This window comes from Nasonia vitripennis (assembly GCF_009193385.2).
Source record: "Nasonia vitripennis strain AsymCx chromosome 4 unlocalized genomic scaffold, Nvit_psr_1.1 chr4_random0005, whole genome shotgun sequence".
NCBI classification, from domain to species: domain Eukaryota; kingdom Metazoa; phylum Arthropoda; class Insecta; order Hymenoptera; family Pteromalidae; genus Nasonia; species Nasonia vitripennis.
The window spans coordinates 1,042,778-1,062,981 of NW_022279640.1; the positions used below are offsets into that span (position 1 = coordinate 1,042,778).

Sequence of the window (20,204 nt, forward strand, 5' to 3'; positions counted from 1 at the left end):
GCATTAGTTTGTAAGCGCAACGTTTCAATATGGAACAGACATGGGTTTGCTATATACATATAAATATTTATATACAGTAGAAAATAGGATGAGAATTCGTTACACATCAATTTTTTGCTGATAGGTCTCTAGGCCTTAATATGGTTAATTAAAAATTTATATGTTTAAGTAGTTTTTAAAACGGAAGTTTTTTAATATGCATGGCGGCTCGAAGGATCAAGATCTAACCTAATGAGCGAGCATTTGAGTACATCAATTTACACATCATGAATCTATTTTTATTTTGAAGCATTGTCTCTCTCATTAATCTGTATTATAATTTTGGAAAAAATAAAAGGGGTTATGTTATGTATTAAAATTTATATGCATTTATACATCTATATGTATTTTCATCCTTTGTGCCGCCACATTAATTACGTCAGCTCTCAATTGTTTAAATGTATCATTAATAAAACCAAATTTACAAAACAATATCACAAGTATAGTTAACTTGCAGAGATCGATAAATTCATATAAAAATAAGAATTAAGATAAAAATATCTGTCTAGATCCAAATTTTTTATATGATTTATGCCTTCTTTCTTTAATTAACGTGGTCTGTAAAATGCAAAGCTTCCATAGGTAGGAAACAAAAATTTTATTTTTTAATAATTGAGTTTTTTTTCTCAGAAAATGATTTGTGAAATGACTTGATATTTACGCGGTTATTTATAACAATCATGATTTTGTAGAACTTATACAGTGTAGTGATCGAGTTATAACGGTTTAAAAAAATTTCACTCTTGGTGCATAACAAAAGAACGATAAACGATAATCTAAATCATCCGCGGTGAAAAGATAGGAAATATTATTCACTTTTAGGTACACATTTACTATTTTTATTAGCTCTTTCGATAAAATTATCACATAAAAGTAAATCAAAGAATCGCTATGAAACCAAAACACATAATAAAATTAAAAACAGATTTTTTCCTCATTATGCTACGTAAAAACAAAAAGATCGATTATCAACATATATAAGAGGCCACAGGTCATACAACCGCAATGGTTATTATAAGAAAGAGTGTCGGACCAGATTTATTTATAATTGTAACATATAATCAAAAATAAAAAGAATCAAAATTAATTTTAAAGCAATTTCTGAAAAAATAGAAAAAAAACTATATATTCTAAATGCCATTAGCAGTAGAAGTTCGACGTTAATTCAGTACTTTTAGTTTTTTTCTTTTGATTTTCTCTATTTCGACAAACATTAAATTCTTGACTTTTTTATGATCTACAAATTTTATATAATACAATAAGATCGTTCTTATTAGCCAGCATTTTTTTCAAAATTTTTAAATTATTTTTTCGCACCGCTCAAGCTTTGCAAAGATTTTAATGTAAAACCTATACAAAAAAAAAAACGGTCTGATGCTTCGAATTTTTTTTAAGCATGATGTAATGTAATGAGGTCAATTAATTATTTTTTTTGTGCACGTATTGCCTATCAATTCAGAATATCATAGAACTGAATTTCATTAAAATAGGCTTGTTCAAAGCTAAGATATTCAAATATAAAAACAGCCATTTTTACTATATTTAGAGCCTCATACAGCCCACAAATATTAAGTTACGGAACTAAGATTTTCACTTTACTGAAGTTTAACTCTTTGTCAACAATTGACCAAAGCGTCGTTCACCTAGAAATATTTTATAGGCTTTTTTTCATTCCAAAAATATTTTTGTTTGACCGACACTTCCAGCTAGCACATTGCCCGGGGCAATAAAGAGCTAAAATGGATCCGTAGGCAAAAACTTTAGGGCTTGGGTCGGGGCGGTCACTCAGGTCAAAATTTTCACGATCATGCTTTCCGGTATTTCTATGGGAATTTCAGCTATGAATTTTTCTATATATTTTTGACAAATATTAGTTAAATAAAAAATATCATTGTTTACAAATATTCTTTAAAATCAGTTTTTTTGATAAAAAAAAACATATTGCGGAAATAAATAAAAAATGATTGTACCTATAAAAACTATAATAGTAAGAGTAAAAATATTTTTGTTATTTAGTTTAAAATAAATAAAATACGAGAACTAAAAATCTTAGTTTGTCTTGTCGACTAGGGTAAAGTTTGGAAAAGGAGTGACTGGCCATACATGTTTTATAGGGTAGAGCCGAAAACGCATCCCAAGGGTCGGATTAGCTGAAGGTGATTATCGCCGTCACCTCAAAATACTTCCTGAGGGCTCAAGTGCACAAACTTTCATCAACTTTTGAGCAGCTTGAGCGCCGCCTGAAAATAATTTAAAAATTCTGAAAAAAATGCGGGCGAACTTTTTGCTATGCCGGAATATGAGACTGCATCAAGATTTTTGCTACTCGAATGTTCGTGTTTTTTGGGAGACCCTAACCTAGATACTATCAATAGCCGCAGTGTACATATCTGAGTATCAAAAATCACACATCTCATTACCTAGATCACTATCTTATTTTGATTCTTACGTACTCATTAGATTACAGCTATGCATCGTAAAAGTGCAATAAACAACTGTAAACAATAAGATTATTAAGAGAACGTAACCTCAAAGCATATTGGATGTCCCTATATTCGTTGAGCAATAAATGCTGAAATCCGTGACGAAATACGGGGTCTTATTGGCAAACCAATACTCAAGGGATGGAAAAGCTTTCCGAATTTTGATAAGTAATTAGAAATATATTAGATACGTTCCACAAGCTACTAGCACAATATTAATTATAGTATTTTTTAAATTTTACATGAAGTATTATAGAGGATAACATTTTATTGATTTTCATTTGCAAATATGTATTGTATCAACAAACAGTTTCCGTTGCAAATTTTTGTATAAGAAAACTAATATTTGACGTATGCAAATTGGTTCTAAAAACGATCAATAGGTACCTCTTTGCATAACAATTTTGAAAAATATGAGCACTTAACCTTAAAAAATCAAGTTAAATGTTGTCTGTATCGAATTTTTGTTATAAAAATAGTTATTTTTCTTTATCTAAAATCATTCTAGTGAGAGAAATTTGGTAATCAGGGACTACAATGGTGCATTCGATCAGACTTCGATCTCTTGTTTGGACCTGTCAGTAATTCAATAGAAATCGTTTACATCGGAGTATTCGCTGGACGTGGAAGAGGGGGTGGCATAGGGATAGCATAGTGGACAAAACTGAAACTTCTAGACCCATCATATTTGATTACGTGTATTTTATATTGAGCTAATTTTATTTACGCACACAGCGAATAAGCAATATTATACGCATACATGCCCGTGTATGCTGCGTCATACATCGAATGTAAGCATTTACCCTTCGCGAACCTCCGCGACGACCTCCACTATGAGCGTCTCATACGTCCACCGTTTTAGCTCTAGTACTTCAATACACCTTTGAACTGTCTCTCGGCAATAAAATGGTAGCCCCTGATTAGTGAAATTCCTCTCAGTATATTTGTTATAAACTTTTTATAGTTCCTAAATGAAATTTTATAATTTCGCTGCTTGAACGCCCTGTCGAATCGATGACTGCTGTTTTCGCCGCGCCAACCTTACTCACCGTCTCCTCTAGTACCTTCTCGACCTCTGCGAAAGCCGACGACGGCTGTTGTGTTGCTCGATCTTCTCGGGTGACTCTCCATCTCTCACGTCGTTTGCTCGAAACAAAAACAGACACGATTAGCTCATTCTTGCTAACACATACACGCTACCTTGGGACGCTCTGCCCTGACCTCGCCCGAGCATGCTTGTCACATGGTGGAATTTCACCATGTTACAAGTTGAATTTTTCATTTTTTAACAATTTAAGGTGTACCCGTCCCCTTAAAAGAAATCCATGTGGAAAAATATGATCTTGTTAAAACTTCTCTAAAAATATTTTTATTTAACATTTTTTCTTATATCATGTGGTCTATTTTTGGTAATATTTTCTATTATACATATATTTTATCGTAGATTACCATTTTGTTTTTAAATTTGTATCCAAATGTATAAAGTTTTAAAAAATAATTCAGTTTGAAAGTCTTTGGAATATGTTTTCCTAACATATATACTAAAATACAAGCAGATGTCAGGCAGGAATTTTAAACATTGCTTAAAATTTTTAAAATGCTATAATACACATTATGTTAAATTTAGAACAAAGTATTATACAATGCAAAGTATTATACATGCGTATTAAAGTATTTCTTTGAGTGTGTGTGTGTGCGTGCGCGCGTGTGTGTGTGTGTGTAGGTGGGTGTGCGTGTGTGGTTATATTAGATTAGAATAATCATTAAAATTTGCTTTCAGCATTTGCACTTGAAGTATAATCACATTTTTGTCCATTGCACCAGTCATGTTTTAAATTAATTTATGTTTCTCTTATTAATTAATAACGGTTTAATTTATACTTTTTTCTACCACATCCGTATTTAAAAATAAAATATTCATTAGTTAGAATAAAAATTCTGATGTAAATTTCGATTTTTAAATGCGATTAAAATTAAATAATAATAAAAATAATTTAAGTAGAGATTATTTTAAAACTGTTTGGCACTGAATAACGTCAGGTTTTTACTGGATCTTTTCTGCAAAGATTTCAATTCTCTGGTTATCATGAGTATTTTCATTTTCATTTTTTTTCTTTTTGTGAACTGACAAAACTGTCATTATCGAATTGTTATCTACTTCTGTTTTGTGTGCAACAACGCAATGTATATGAAGTTCGTTGATGCTGTTTACGTGTACTGGGCAGAGTTGACATTTATAATTAAGTTCATTGCTAATTTTATCCACTTTAATATCTATGAAATTCATGTTATTTGGCTTGCTGCAACCATTGTCGTCTAGGGATATATTAGGACCGTTCTTTTCAGCTATTAATTTAGCAGTTTTTGTATCGCTTTCATCAGATGAATTCTCGCTACTGCTAGTCATATGATTTAAGATCCTTTCAATCTCCCACTGACCAATATTACTCGGATCTTTGTTACAAAGTTTTTGAGCTATGACCTAAAGAAGAAGTATATGATATAATTAATGAATCAACATTGTTATATAACTTAATATATAGTTTTAAAATATTTACTTGTAGGCTAGCAAGACTAGTATCACAGTCCGTTGTGTCGATGTCATTAAGATTTATACCAGATCTTTCCGCTTCAGCATAAGTTCCGAACGGCAACTTTCGCAAACATTCTAATTTCATAATATGCATTTTACTACGAAGATGTTTAGCTAAATGACCATGTATGCGAAACGCTGATTTGCAATCTGTACACTTAAATGGACGAGGATTACTAGCTGTTGCAGCCCCAAAGGTCGAGGTCATGCTTACCTGGAAGCATTAAAAATATGATATACAATTGTCTCAATTAATAAAAAAATCATATATGAATACAAATAATTTTTTGCGATTTTGCGCACTACTCGTACATTATTTTCGTGTAATTATAATTTCGTGCGCAAAAAGTGTGTGAGATGCGATATCTCATGCAATTTTCGACCAATCGGGTTGAATTTTACAAGTCTCCTCTCGCAAAAACTAAAAAACTATTTTTTTTTATTCCAATCCTCTAATTTGTTTTAAAATGGGGGCAATTTTTACACGTATTTTTGAATAAAAATGTTGTTGTTACACGATTATTTCTGATAGACTTTAATCAATTGGGGTGAAAATTTGTGTGAGAAATTAGCTCATAATACTAAGGTGCCAAATTTATTTTGGGCTTGATCCTGCACGTATACGCAAAGTGTAGTCACATCCAAAAATCGCTAAAAACAGTTTTTTGACTCTAATTCTAAGCATTCTATAAAAAAAGTTAAACTAAAAAGTTGTAGATCTTTGAAAAATACAACTTTTTCTCCGCAACATCAAATCATGAAAATGCTCATAACTCGAGTTTACAGCCCGAAATCGATTTTTCACAGCTTAAAAACAATTATTTGCCATAAAACTTTGCGGTTTTACGTTTTGCATGAAAATGTTAAATGTTAAAGTTGTAGATATTCTTCAAATACAACTTTTTACCGTGGCAAACATTTTTTTTTCAAACACTTCATGACATACAACAATTCTAGAAGCAATTTTTTGATGCATAAATTCAATAACAACTTTGGTGCAATATGCCTCATCTGACCCGAACATTTTCAGGAAATATTTCCATACTTTTGAAAACTGAAAGTTATATTTTGGCCTTTATCTCATACATATATATATAAGATTAAGCCACTTTTTAAATTAAATTCTAAGAAATGTGTAATTTAGGAAATAAATAACTGCCAAATACAAGGATCAGTGAAGCTGATCTTAACTATTGTTTATATAAAAGAAAATGTATTTATTTATTTATTATTACCAGAAGAAATTTAAAAGGTATGTATTTCATATCTGAAAACCTGCAGAGGTAAATGGAATTACCTGTTCGCAGTCTGGTTACAACGAAGAAAAATGTTAAGGGACGCAATTTTCTTTTTTAATTTATTTAGCATATTAGTTCCTTCTTGAAAAAATATTGCATTATAAAATTCTTTAATGTTTATTGTTATAATAGGCAAATTAAAATCACTTAACGTCAAACCGTTTGCTTTCATTACTTCTTCAATTGCATTTAATGCTATATTTTCACTTGCACATTCTTCATATTTAGGATGATAAAAATATCTCTTATATTTTTCATATAATTCTCGTGCATTGATAGGGTTATGAAAAATACCGATAAAAGCAAAAAATTCACATGGTACTATTGAAAACTGTATTAGTATTGCTTCTTATAAATATTTATCCCACTCTTCATCTTTATTGACAAGCTGTTCTGCTATAGCAGCTTCATAAAATGTAGAATATAAAACTCCATTAACAGTACGTAAATCTTCAAATGAGGTTGGCCCTTTAACATGTAAAAGTAATAATATGATAAAGTATCGTTATCGGTCTTTCGGATTTACTAAATACATTCTGATTAATATTGGTAATTTTTTCCTTTTGTTCAATGTTTTTAGTTTTTCGTCAAATGTGTAATGTATTGGTATATCAATATACAAATAATTTCTTGCATGAAGATCAGTTTGATTCAATTTAAAAAAATGCGGTTAAAGTCGTTTCTATTATTTTATTCTTAATTTTTTCTTCCTCTTCTTTTTCAAAATATACTATATTGTTGATCTTTATCGTGAATAGCTAATCTTTTTATAATATGTGAATTTTCGTGTAAAGAATATTCTAATAATCTGCGCATAGCTTCAAGCGGACTTAAATATCTTGTATTAAGATATTGATTAATTTCATCATATTTGTATTCATATTCTTCCTTACTTATGGTTTGAATTTTATTGTTATTATCTTCTTTAAAATTAATATTTTACTGGCGGGGTCACCTCGCTCCTAACGTTCTCGGATGATTAGGTATATGAATTTATAGCTCTAAAGAATATTAAAAAATAATAAGATTATAATAATAAGTACAAAAAATTAATAGGTTACGCTATTAAAAATTTCAATGAATTTTCAATAACAAAATTGGATACCATGTTCGATTTCAATTTCAATGAATCAGCAATTATGGAGAATGATTTAGATAGCATGAGTAAAATATGTGAATTCTGTAATGCCAAACATTTCAAATTTGAAATATTATGTGACAAGAAGTTTTCTAATTATTGCAATAGAGAAAACGTATTATCTGACAATATTAATTATCTTTAACGTTTAAAAGAATTAGTTTCTGGAAATACTGGCAAAAGTTAACACTTTTTAAATAATATTAGACAATATAAAGATGCACTTGCCTTTGCAAGTTTTGTAGCTAGATTTGACGCTCTTTTCGGAAAAGACCGTCAAGTTATACGAATAAGTGGTCAAATTTACCACAATATTTATACCCTACATCCAGGCGAAAACGAAGCCAGAAGATATGAAGATACTAAAATAAAAGTAATGATGACAACGTGAAAATTGGAAAAATGGTTATATGACCTTCAACATTTTCAGGAAGTCCATAATCGTTACAACAACATTTTTTAGATTCAATGACAATAGTTAAAAAGTCTGGTAAACCAGATCTTTTATTACTATGGCATGTAACCCAAAATGGAAGGAAATTAAACAAAATTTGAGAAAAAATGAATCAACTATTGATATGCCTGATTTAGTAGCAGAAGTTTTTAATGCAAGAGTTAATGAATTATTAAATGGAATTCTTAAAAAAAAAACATTTTTGGAAAATGTATTGCATATACTTATGGAATTGAGTTTCAGAAAAGAGGTTTACCACATATGCACTTGTTGGCTATTATTCATCAAATTCATAAACTGAACAACGCAGATGATGTTAATAAAGTTATAGGTGCAGAAATACCCGATGAAAATTGTACCAAAAACTTTCCGATATAGTTTAATAAGCAAAATACTTTTAATAATACTAGTTTTTAATACTACTAATTTTCAATAAAAACAATATAGCTGATAATCGATTTGTAGTTCCATACGACCCGTATTTATTGTTGAAATTTAATTGGCATAATAATGTTGAAGTATGTTTAACTATTCAATGTGTCAAATATTTTTTTAAATATTGTTATAAGGGGCATGATTGTGCAATTATAAAAATGAGTCAAGGTAATAGTGAAAACAAATGTGAAGAAGAAAATTTCAAGTGTGATGAAATAATACAAGATATGTAAGCCCTCCAGAATCAATGTATCGTCTACTACAATATGCAATGTAAATTTTATTATACGTAATTTACCGATTAGCTGTAAAATTAACAGTATGTATTCTTTAAGAAAGGATCAGAAGGAGAGTTGATTAACAAAAACTTCAACACAACTTTGACTGCATGGTTTAAACTAAATGCAAACGATCCGTAAAATAGACAGTACTTGTATGTTAATATACCATATTTTTACGTTTTTAATGAAAAACAAAGAAATGAACACCAAAAAAAAGAGTTCAGACGGCAATTATAAGTAGGATGTACTTTGTAAATGCGGAGGATCGTGAACAAAATTTTTTAAATTATTATTATTACATGTACAAATGGCTCAATCTTATAAAGAATGAAAAACATTGGAAAATGTTACATACACAACATTTCATGAAGTAGTGGTAGCTAGAAAATTAATAACCACCGATGAAGAATGGGACAAATGCTTGGAATATGCAATCAAGGTTGGATTTCCTAAAGTTTTGTGCAACTTGTTTGGTTATATATATGCGTATTTCATCACCCAGTAAATGTTAAAGAATTATTTGAAAAATATGAAGCATATTTTTACAGTCTATTGTTAACTCGAAAAATACGTGAAAACATCTCACTGACACATATCAATTCTATTTTAACAAGTCACGGGTACGCATTGACTGATTTCAATTTACCTCAATTTAGTGAGGATGTTGAAGAAACCAATTATGAAGAATTTTATGTGACAAATGAAATTAATAATGATTCATTATACAATATAAGCTCTTCAACGAATAAACAACGTGAAATTTTCGATGTAGTAATAAATAGGCCAATTAATAAAGCTAATCAAGTAAAGTATTTCTTTATTGATGGACCTGGAGGTAGTGGGAAAAGCTACTTACTAAATACAATTATCACTCATTTGAGTAAAGAAAAAATAAGTGTTTTACCTGTAGCATGGACTGGTATAGCAGCAAATTTATTAATAAATGAAAAAACTTCACATGTAATTTTGTTTCCTCCCGAGAAGAAGCTTTGTAATAGTAAAATTTTCAGTTTCGCTAAAACTTTGTAGAAACACATTTGGAGGTGTTTGGAGTACGAATCATGCGTTTTTAGGAAATTTCCGTGCGGATGGCTATGTATGTATGTACGTATACCGTCATAATTCTGAAACCATACGATCAATCGTAAAAAAATTTGGCATGCATATATGTTTTCTGATTCTGAATTCAGGAAAAAAATTTTTTTATGATTCTGACCATTTTATAGACATATTATAGCCATTTTTTGATTTTTGAAAAAATATTTTTGCTTATTTTTTTATAATATGATCTGTACAATATATTCAACAATAGTGTATCTAAAAGAGCATAAAATTGCCTACTTTTTCCCGCAAGATTTTCCAGATTGACCGCTCCGTTTAATTTTTATGATAAAAAAGGTGATTTATTAAAAAAATTTATTATCTCCAAAACTAAATCGTCAAACGTTTTGAAAAAATGTATAACAATAAAAAACAATAATATCTATTTGCTGCGAACATTTTAAACCATTTTGATGACTAGTTTTCAAGCTAAAAATCAAAAACTAAAAAAAAGGCTTTTTATGTCGTACGATTACGGGAGTAAAAAGGCTTTAATTAAGTTGAAATTTTAGGAAAATATTGATCTTTAGATCACCTCGGCTAAGTTCTTCTTACAGCTTATAAAACTGTTTATTTTAAAAGATATCAGGATTCAAATTATTTGTCTCTCACCCTGTATACCCTGTATAACTGAAAATTACTATCTCTGTTAAACCTTATAACTCGCTAACTAAAGTTCAGAATGTTTTAAGACAATTCATGATTTTATGAGGTTATGAGGACCCTACGGTATTTAAAATATTAAGGTTTAAATTTTTTCATGAAAATTATATGATTTGATATTGTGACGGGTGCTCCTTATGTAAAATAATTAGGATTGAAAGTATTTTAAAAGTCATTCATATACTGTACATTTGAACAATATTTTATCTATTTGAACTATACATTTTGTTGGAGGAAGCTACGTGCCGAAGAATTGGCAGCGGTTAACTGAAAACGACCACACTCAACACTCACACTCACATGTATAGTTTTTATGTAAGTGTGGATATTAAAAACATCAGGTGGAATCTGTGTGTTCAATATTGCCAATGATGGAGTCTAAATATCTTGATAGATATTCTCCAACTCAGTGTTTGAGTCAGTCGCAGACAGTATCCATCATTTTAGTGCCTTATATGCAGTGTATTCATGCAATATCTTTAATTGAGAGCAAAACCAAACTCTCAATAATTGTATGATTACTTTTTTTTCTATTTTCTTTTTGCTCTCAATAAAAAATATCATACTTAGAGGGCTGAAATTTTCTATGGAGATTTGTTTCAGGATTTTAAAACAATATATCCACTTTTCTTTATCTCAAGCGCTGTAGTTTAAATTCTCATGTAAACACCTATCTGTAAATTTTGTCCCCGGAGCCATGGGGTTCGGTGTGGATCAGCTAGCAAAGACAAACAACCAAAAATTGTGACGCTAGCCTGTTTTTACATAATAAAATAAGCATCTACATTACAAATTAAACATCTTGCTTGAATACACTGCATGATATAAGGAACTATAGTGATAGATATTGCCTGCGACTGACTCGAACACTGAGTTAGGAGAATATCTGTCAAGATCATCACATTTAGACTTCATCATTGATAATCTTAAACACACAGATTTCACCTGATGTTTCTAAATTAATTGTTTTTTTTTTTAAACGTAAATGATTTTAAAATTTACTGCTTAAAAATAAATTTGATTATTAAGATTTTAGGTTATAAACCCATTAGTGGAGTCAAGTACTCAACATAATGTGGGCATATTATGTCAAAGTATCATGACATATTATGCTAAGAAAATATGGGCACTAGTTATTCACCGGCCATATCTTATGGCATATTTCCTACGAGGGTAATAGCATTTCAAATAGGATGCAAGGCGATGTAAGACAGTATCTAAGTAGGTGCTGTAATTATTTTGCTAAGAAATTTTAATTTAAATGATGGTGTTTGTAATAGTACTCGATTAATAGTAAGGAAAATGATGCAATTCTGTATACAAGCAGAAATATTCAGCGGTAAACAATTTGGTAAAGTTGTTTTAATACCACGGATTGATTTGACTTCTTCAAAAGGAGAAATTCCTTTTGACATGACAAGACAACAGTTTCCAGTATGATTTGGATATGTCATGACAATCAAAAAATCACAAGACTAAACATTTAACAAAGTTGGTGTCCATTTACCAAACCCAGTTTTTAGTCATGGTCAATTATATGTAGCATCATCCAGGGTAACGTTAAAAAAAATTAACAAGTTTTTTAACACTCCGTGCGTGAAACGCGGTTTCTAGGGCTCGTTTACCGTTTGCAAAACATCAGGTTCTTTAACTAGTGCGCGAAACAAATAATATGGCGCAAAAGATGCCGTTGCTATGGAAACGTAGTTTCGCAAATGCTACACGAAAAACGAGCCCCGTGAAAATCGCGCACATTGTGTTAAAAAATATGGTTTAATACATGTACATGGAGTAAGCGAGCCTCGCACGGGTGTAGTTTGTCGCCCGAGCGAATCACTTACTTCGCGCACTTGTATCGAAATATACCATACTTTCAAATAATTCAAGTTTCGAGGATAAAAGTAAACGTAATGATGATTCAAATAAGATATATACGGAAAACATTGTATATCATGAAATATTAAATTAATAATGAACTAATAAAATATGTCAGTTACTGAGAAAAGATGTAAATGGATTCACGGCATACAGATACCTTAAGTATAGTTTAATATAATAGTAGATGTAGATGTATATAAATAAATAATAAACAAATAAATCATCTCCTGTTTTAGAGACATATGGGTAACATGCAAATAGTGCGCTTTAAATCATAAATACTAATAAATAAATTAAATATCTTCTATTTTAGATATACATGGGGAACATGTAAATAATGCGCTATAAATTATAAATAATAATAAAAAAGTAAAATATGTCAGTTGTTGAGAAAAGATGTAAATGGGTTCACGGCACACAGGAAAATTTAAATAATCCAAAATTTATAAGGTCCAACAATCCAAGATCCAAAATTATATCCGCATCATAGATGATGTCCAACCCTATTGAAAAAGCTTCAGTGAAAATTAGATGATATCCAGGTGATTTTCAAGGGAAAAGCATGCCAATTTCGTATTTGATTAGCAGCTGATTTTTAGATGAAAATCAGGTAACCTTTTATTACTTTGAAATATTATGTTTTGGATTTATATTTGCTATAATCGAACAAACTTTTTAAATATTATTATTATTATTATTATTATTATTATTATAATGGTTATAATGCCAGATTGTTCGCATTTGCTATTTCGAAATAATTATTTTAAAAAATTCGATATTTAGTGATACATTTTATCGTTCGCAAAGATTAATAGAATCTTTTTGAATATTAATTATATTATTATTTATATATTTTTAAAATTGTAAATTGCTGATTTTAATAACTTTTAAATACGTGTACAATAATAATACAAATTTTAATTGATAGAGTGAGAAAAACAGTATCAGAAAGTTTATTTGTGGTTAGGAGTACTAAATAAGTATTTGGTAAATTTGTATGTTTTTTATTACAAAATATATTTCATCTATATACAATGCTGTTTTGATATTAGTAATGTAACATATTTGGTAATGGCAAGATGTACATATTTCGAATAACTTTCATGAAAATACAAATACTTTTAATATCCGTAGTATCTATAACGGTAGGATTCTCTTCAATTTCGTTGACTATTTGTAAAATACTATAATGTTTATTTACCATCTGTATTAACTACTGCACTAATATAATTGTATCTATAGATACAATTATATTAGTGCAGTATTTAATACAGATGGAGCATCAAATTTCAAAAGTTCGTCATATTCGATATGGTCTCTATTATAAAATATATGTTAATGCGGTCGATCCAAGTTACCGGCGAGATTTCTCGAGTATTTCTAGTCGGGGTTATACCGAATGAATCTGCCGATCCGCTGGGATATTGACTGGTTCAACCAGCCAAATTTCTAGCAAGGTTGACAATTTTGAAAATTCAAAAAATTTTGAAAATTCAAAAATTTTTGAAAATTTTGAAAATACTTATATAGACACACACATCCATCAGATAGGCTGCAGAGTGAGGAAAAAACTCGATTTTCTATTCATTTTACATGCATGGAAAGTGGCCTTTTTCGTGCACGCATGATGAAAAGTTTATTCAATTAGCAAATATAAATCCAAAACATAATATTTCAAAGTAATAAAAGGTTACCTGATTTTCATCTAAAAATCAGCTGCTAATCAAATGCGAAAAAAATTGGGTTTTAAAAATAAGAGGTCACATGCTTTTCACCTGGAAATCATCTGCTAATCAAATACGAAGTTGGCACGCTTTTCCCTTGAAAATTACCTGGAAATCATCTGATTTTCACTGAAGCTTTTTCAGTAGGGAGGTGTCAGGGTAACTCCTAAATGTTAAGTTATTGAGAAACGATGTGAATGGCTTTACAGCACATAAAATAAGTATTATGCTTTAATGTTATGATGTAATTACTTCTGATTTTTGAATAATATTATATTTTAATAATGGTACATTATTTTAATATTGTTTTTGTTTCATATTTCTGTTATTATAAATTTGTGGATAATATATACTTAGAAGTTAAATCAATGTTTAAATATTATGTATTTTTTGACTTGTGCAAAAATAAATGCTAATCTATCTATCTATCTATAACGAGCGAGCGTTAGCAAGTGAGTAATTTTTATTATATGAATTAGGCGACCGATTTTGTAATTCGTATCTCTCTATATTATAAAAAAAGTTTCACCGCCGCCGGTTCAGAAATTTCCCCCCTCAATTTTCCCCCTCAATTTTCCCCTCAATTTTTCCCCTTTTTTAGGTGATATTTTGATTTGTATATCGTCTGCGGACGATCGTTTGTCATTTCCTACTGCAATTTTTTTGTAAATTCACACGATACTCTTTGTTTAGTTGTTATATCGGTAGATAATTATTAGAGACTTCGTGCGAGACGAAGCGAAGAAAAGCCGATATAATGCGCTCTTTCCGCGCGTGTTGACACGCTTCCCTCTTCAAACAACGAAGTACAAGAGAGTCATGGAAAACGAGAAGAATGACTTGCCCTGCGATTAGTTTTAAGCTTTCTTTAAAAATTCGAACTGTTTGTCCAAAAAAACGGACGATTTTTTCTCTTTCGCAAGAATAACAAGCGTACAATAAGAAACCCTTCTTGTTTTCCGCTCATCTGGAGCGGCATATGGGCTTTTGCGCAGACGATTTTTCACTTCAGTGCAAAAACACATTTTTCCGTAACACGCGCGCTCGACGCGTATACCTGAAAGAATAGCAGCGTGAATACGAGAAAGATGAATGGGCGCACGCTTAACAGGGGTGTCGTTTAAACAGCTTCGCACTTCTTGTGTATGCATAATTCGCGCGTGGGCGTCGAATTTTGGCACTACAGGAAAATATTTGTTTTGTCGACTGTGCATTCTTTCTTTTCTCGATTAGTCGATGGGTTTTTTAGAGGCCTTCGTTGGCGCGAAATGTGAAATTGATTTCCGAAAGGCAATTAGCCGCAGCTAACGACTGCAGCGTTTTTTACACGCCTCTTCGATGTTGGAAGTCGATCGCATTACACTCGAATATGTATATAGTATACTCATGTGCAAAGGAATCTAACGGCGGCTTTCTGAAAAGGAAGGTTATCGTTATGTCTTTGTTCTATTTTCTTTCTACTTTCTTCACATTTTTTCTTAGTTATGAATTTAAACAAAAAAGAAGTGTAGATCTTTTACGGCGAAGCACAACACAAGGTTTTTGGAGCGATTATGGAGCGAGCAGTTTATTTGTGGGGATATTTGGAGAAAGAGGAACGAGTAAGTGTAAGTAGAATTATAATTATATAATTGATAAAATTATTGAAGTAAGAATGTCATTATTTTTAAATTATATAAATTTCTATATATTTTATTTAAACTAACTTTAAATTAAATTTGCATTCTTACAGAATGGAAAAAAGAAACAGAAGAAATTCAAGATTGAAATCAAGACAAAATATTCTTTTTTTCACACAACTACATTTCGGATGAAAAAAAAACTTTTTGAAACTATATTTTCATGATTATCATAGTGCAAGCCTTTCTCTTTTTCGTGGTCCCACTATTCGTCAGAGCAAGAGCTTATAAATGTTCAGGAATAAAGTTAATAAAATCAAGTAAAAAGGTCAATAAATAAGACTCAAACAAATAATTATGAAATTATAAAATATATTGAAATAAATTATAAATCTAATACAAAAACGAGAAAATAGACTACGCAAAAAAATAATAACTAAAACGCAAACTTAAAAAGTACTTAATTAAAAAATGATCAATAGAACGTGAATGGATTTAGGATTCGAGCTAACTGGATGAGGAGTTAGAGCGAAGTGACGACGCGTCGCAGACACGCGCCCCTACAGACCCGAGCACTCGAGCCGCCGAAAACCCGGGCCCGCTGAAACAAAGGCGCTTTTCCGAGGACTACCGAAGGGACTCGAAGCAGTGAGCGCTCCTCTATATCTATAGCTATAAGCGCAGTCATGCACCCGCGCGAACGCCTCCCACCACTCAACTCTCTGGCCTGGCAGTCACAGATCAGCCCTTTAGCTTTTCTGCACTGAAAGTGACCTTCAAAATCCGTGGAGTAAAACTCCCTACTGAGGTCGTGGCAGTCTAGAAATGATTATAAAACCACTCCTAACCGTACTGGCCTGTCGCCAAGAATCGCCTTGTCGATTCGCGCATGTGAGAATTAAATAGCGTAGAAACGTTCGCTAAACTAAATAATACTACGCAAAATAAATATTAATAAAAATAAATACGTCGCACTGCTCTTATCCCTAGTAGCACTCGGTTACGTTCGGAACAATAAGAAAGATTTTGAGCTTTACAAAACAAGAATCTTTTACTCATCGTGTTTCTAAATATATTATTTTTATGATTAACATCGAATGTACATTATTACAACTTAATAAATTTTTTGATTTCATTACACAAGATAGTTGATTTTTATTTTAGTTTTTATTACAAATATTTTTTTTACTCTTCATATCAAATTCAAAAGTTTGAGCCAGAATGAGGGAATGCTTCACTGCTTATAATCGGCAGTAATCGGAAGATGCCCAGGTCATCGAGGAATTCTGGAAATTAAGGAAAAGGGATTCGGTCATGGAATATTTTGCGATATAAAAAATTTTGTTAAAATACTTCTTTTAAAAACCTCATAACGTGCGAAAAAGTTTCACTTAGGTCACTTATATCATAATATACTATTTTAATGCTTATTATTACTATTGTTTCATAGTTAAATTATTATTTTCGTTACAGAATTTTATAAAGATGGAACCTCATTTAAATATAATAATAATTGAAGCGAATGAAGATGATGAACAATCAAATTTTGATCAAAAAATTTTAGATCAAAAATATGTAAAATGTGAGCAAGAATACGATGAATATTTACTAAATTTACATGAAGCAATGTTACAAGAGTTACAAGAACAAACAATTAAACAGTTATACGAGAAGATAGAGTTAAATAGGAAAAGTAATAATAGATCTGAAACGTTTACGGATTTTGATCATATTCCAAATGATATAATTTAAAATATTTTGAATATTTTAAAATTTCAAGTAAAAATTAATAAACGATTACCAAATGTTATTATAAATAACCATCGAAATTTTATGAAATATTTTGTTTCTATGGCTAATATAATGTAAGTTTATTATTTGAGCGCGTGTACAGCCCATCTATACGCTTTTATGCTTTACGTATATTAAAATCAAGATTTTCACTACGACGAAAGTGGGGGTTGGCGAGCGGAGCGAGTAGGGGGGGGGGGCACACCCCTAGTATTATTTGAATCCTCTATTATATTAAATTTCATTTGAATCATCAATTAATTAACAACCTTGTGCAATAGCATCGACTAAAGGGTAACGATTTCCGACCCGTGTCATAGATCGCCGAAGCGAACAGCGCCTCTCCATTGAAACCCATGAAGTCAATAGAGGCACAACAAGGTTGTAAACAGAAAATTTCAAATGCAAAATGATACAATATATACAAAACGCTAAATCATTTTCAACTATTATTACATTATTAAAATAACTATTGTTTGCACAGCCTCTTCAACGTTTAGTCGGCTATGGTACTTCAATGCGGCTTGAATCATCTTGTAAATGAGAAACCATATAAGAAAAATACAGATAAATTATGGTTTAAAAATTTACCGAAACTACCGCTTCAAAGGTTTAGAAAAGACTGAGTAACAAAACCGGTATCTTGGGTATTTATACAAATTTTAAAAATGTAAAAAAGTTTCCGCTATATCTATATCTATGATTTACTGATCTTACAGCTTCCAAAGGTCAGAGTAGACTGAGCACTAAAACCAATTTTTCACGCTATTTATACATATTGTCGCGCATGCGCATAAGTCATTGATAAACAACAGAAAAGTATTTATATAGGTACAACTTGCGCAGCCTTCCGAACGTTTAGTCTGCTTCTGATACTAAAATACTTCAAATGAAAAACTATATTAGCAAATTAAAAAAAATTTTATCGATTAAAATATCAATGTTTTACCGATCTTACCGCTTCCAAAGGTTAAGAAGATTATAAATTTATTTCATATACTTCCACTTACCTATTTTTAAGTATGAAAAAATTTGCGGTCCTTCGTTGATGGTGTCTCGTAAAAGGTTGTGATGTCCGATAGTTCTGCAAATTATATTAAAGAATAATCGAAAAATCACGTTTTCTATCCTTTCAACGTTAAGCAACTTTTTTATGTTGTTACCCGACTTTCACGACGAGGACGTGCTGGTAAAATATATTTTCGAGTCATATATTTTTTTTCCTTTTATTTTAATAATTTTTAGCTTATCAATTTGTTAGAGTGTTACTGCCGTTTAATGTAATTTTGTATTATGATTTTCAGCGCATGTATTTATTTCAGTATTGCAGCCATTTTACATTAATAATATTAAGCATGAACCCGTTTTCTCTGGTTCTACGGTTCTATTTTATATATTGGATATGAAATTATTAATTTTATTATTCCATTTATTATTGTAATATTTGTTTGTATACAATATTTTTTGTATAGTGTTTTTGTGTTTTATTTTTATTTTATCCCCTTCTATTTTTGCATAATGTAATAATAGAATTTTTAATGTTTTTCTATTCATAGCTCTTGATAGAGCAACGTATAATTGGCTATGGCTAAAACTCGGTGTTGGCAAATTAATACCAGCTTGTTTGTATGATTGCCCTTGTAATTTATATATTATCAGGGCAATATATAAACGTAGGGGAAATTGTTTTCGATGCATACTGACCAGTATTTCTTCTTTAGATGGCGATAGAGTTATTCGTGGTATCAACACTAATTTTTTTTGTATTGTTCCCATTCAACATTTCAGCCTAAATTGAATATTTCATTAGTTTTTATTTCCAACAACCTTGTTTTATGACAAAGCTCATTATTTAATTTTAAGTTTTTTAAAAGAATTACAATGTCACTAACTCTTAACTGTAATTTATGTGGTTTATGAAATTATCATCTTCTGCAGTATCAATGATTAGATATTCAACAGTCAGCCCTTTCACAATATCCAGAATATTATTGTTGATATCTCAAACATCATTGTTTGTAGGAGCCATCTATATTTCTATAATGATATTATTATCTTTTATCATTAAATCATTAGGGATTTCAAGCAAATTATTCTCTATTTCATACGAATTTGAACATTTTCCTTCGCCAACATCAAAAAGCTTTTAATATTTTTAGAGAGAATGGGTTTTTTCTCTATCTGATGTTATCCCTCGGTGGTGATCAAAATATTGATTTGGCTGTATCGACCTTCCCGAGGAAGGTTGTGTGGTGAAAAGGAGAAAAAACTTTAATAACATTTTCTCTTCTTTTCTTAACGTTTCGATGGACAATGCCGCCCTTATCAGGAGACTGATGTGAAAATTGTATTTATTAAACATTGTTAATATACAGGGTGAGTCATTTTAATCTTTAATCTCAATTATCTCGTTGGCAAAGCATGCCAGCGAAAAAAGTTTCGGGTAAAAGTTTTAGGATTTTTCCCTGGCCATCTGATGATGACCTTGACAGTGTCATTGAGCATGACCTTCAAGGTCATTTGAAGGTCAAGTCGAATTTTCAAATAGAAACCCCTACTTTTGGCACCAGAAATGGAAAGAGCGGGAAATTTTACGTTCGAACATGTGATTTTGGAAACAAATCATCTTTTGTGCGGAAATTACCTTTGACATCAGCCGAACCCAGGATGCACCATCGAGGAGGTTGTCAAAAGGATTTAGCATCCC

General features: G+C 30.7%; 1 protein-coding gene across 15 annotated transcripts in view; it reads right to left on the reverse strand.

Annotated features, from left to right (window-relative positions):
- LOC103316989 overlaps positions 1-20,204 on the reverse strand; it is a 357,042-nt gene that overhangs the window by 122,201 nt on the left and 214,637 nt on the right. For 10 of the 15 annotated variants that reach the window (XR_004345278.1, XR_004345277.1, XM_032601935.1 and 7 more), the window contains 2 exons: positions 5,081-5,329; positions 4,106-5,004 (listed from right to left, as the gene is read on the reverse strand). The exons of 1 other annotated variant lie outside the window; for it this stretch is intronic. Coding sequence is in view for 10 of the 14 variants with exons in the window: in XM_032601935.1 (XP_032457826.1) it covers positions 4,567-5,004; positions 5,081-5,329 (687 nt within the window). In the remaining 4 variants the exon portion in view is untranslated. Of the gene's footprint in view, positions 1-4,105; positions 5,005-5,080; positions 5,330-6,732; positions 6,882-9,625; positions 9,846-16,932; positions 16,993-20,204 lie in introns of those variants that run through there. 4 more of the 15 variants (XR_004345274.1, XR_004345275.1, XM_031928257.2 and 1 more) reach the window with 4 other exon arrangements.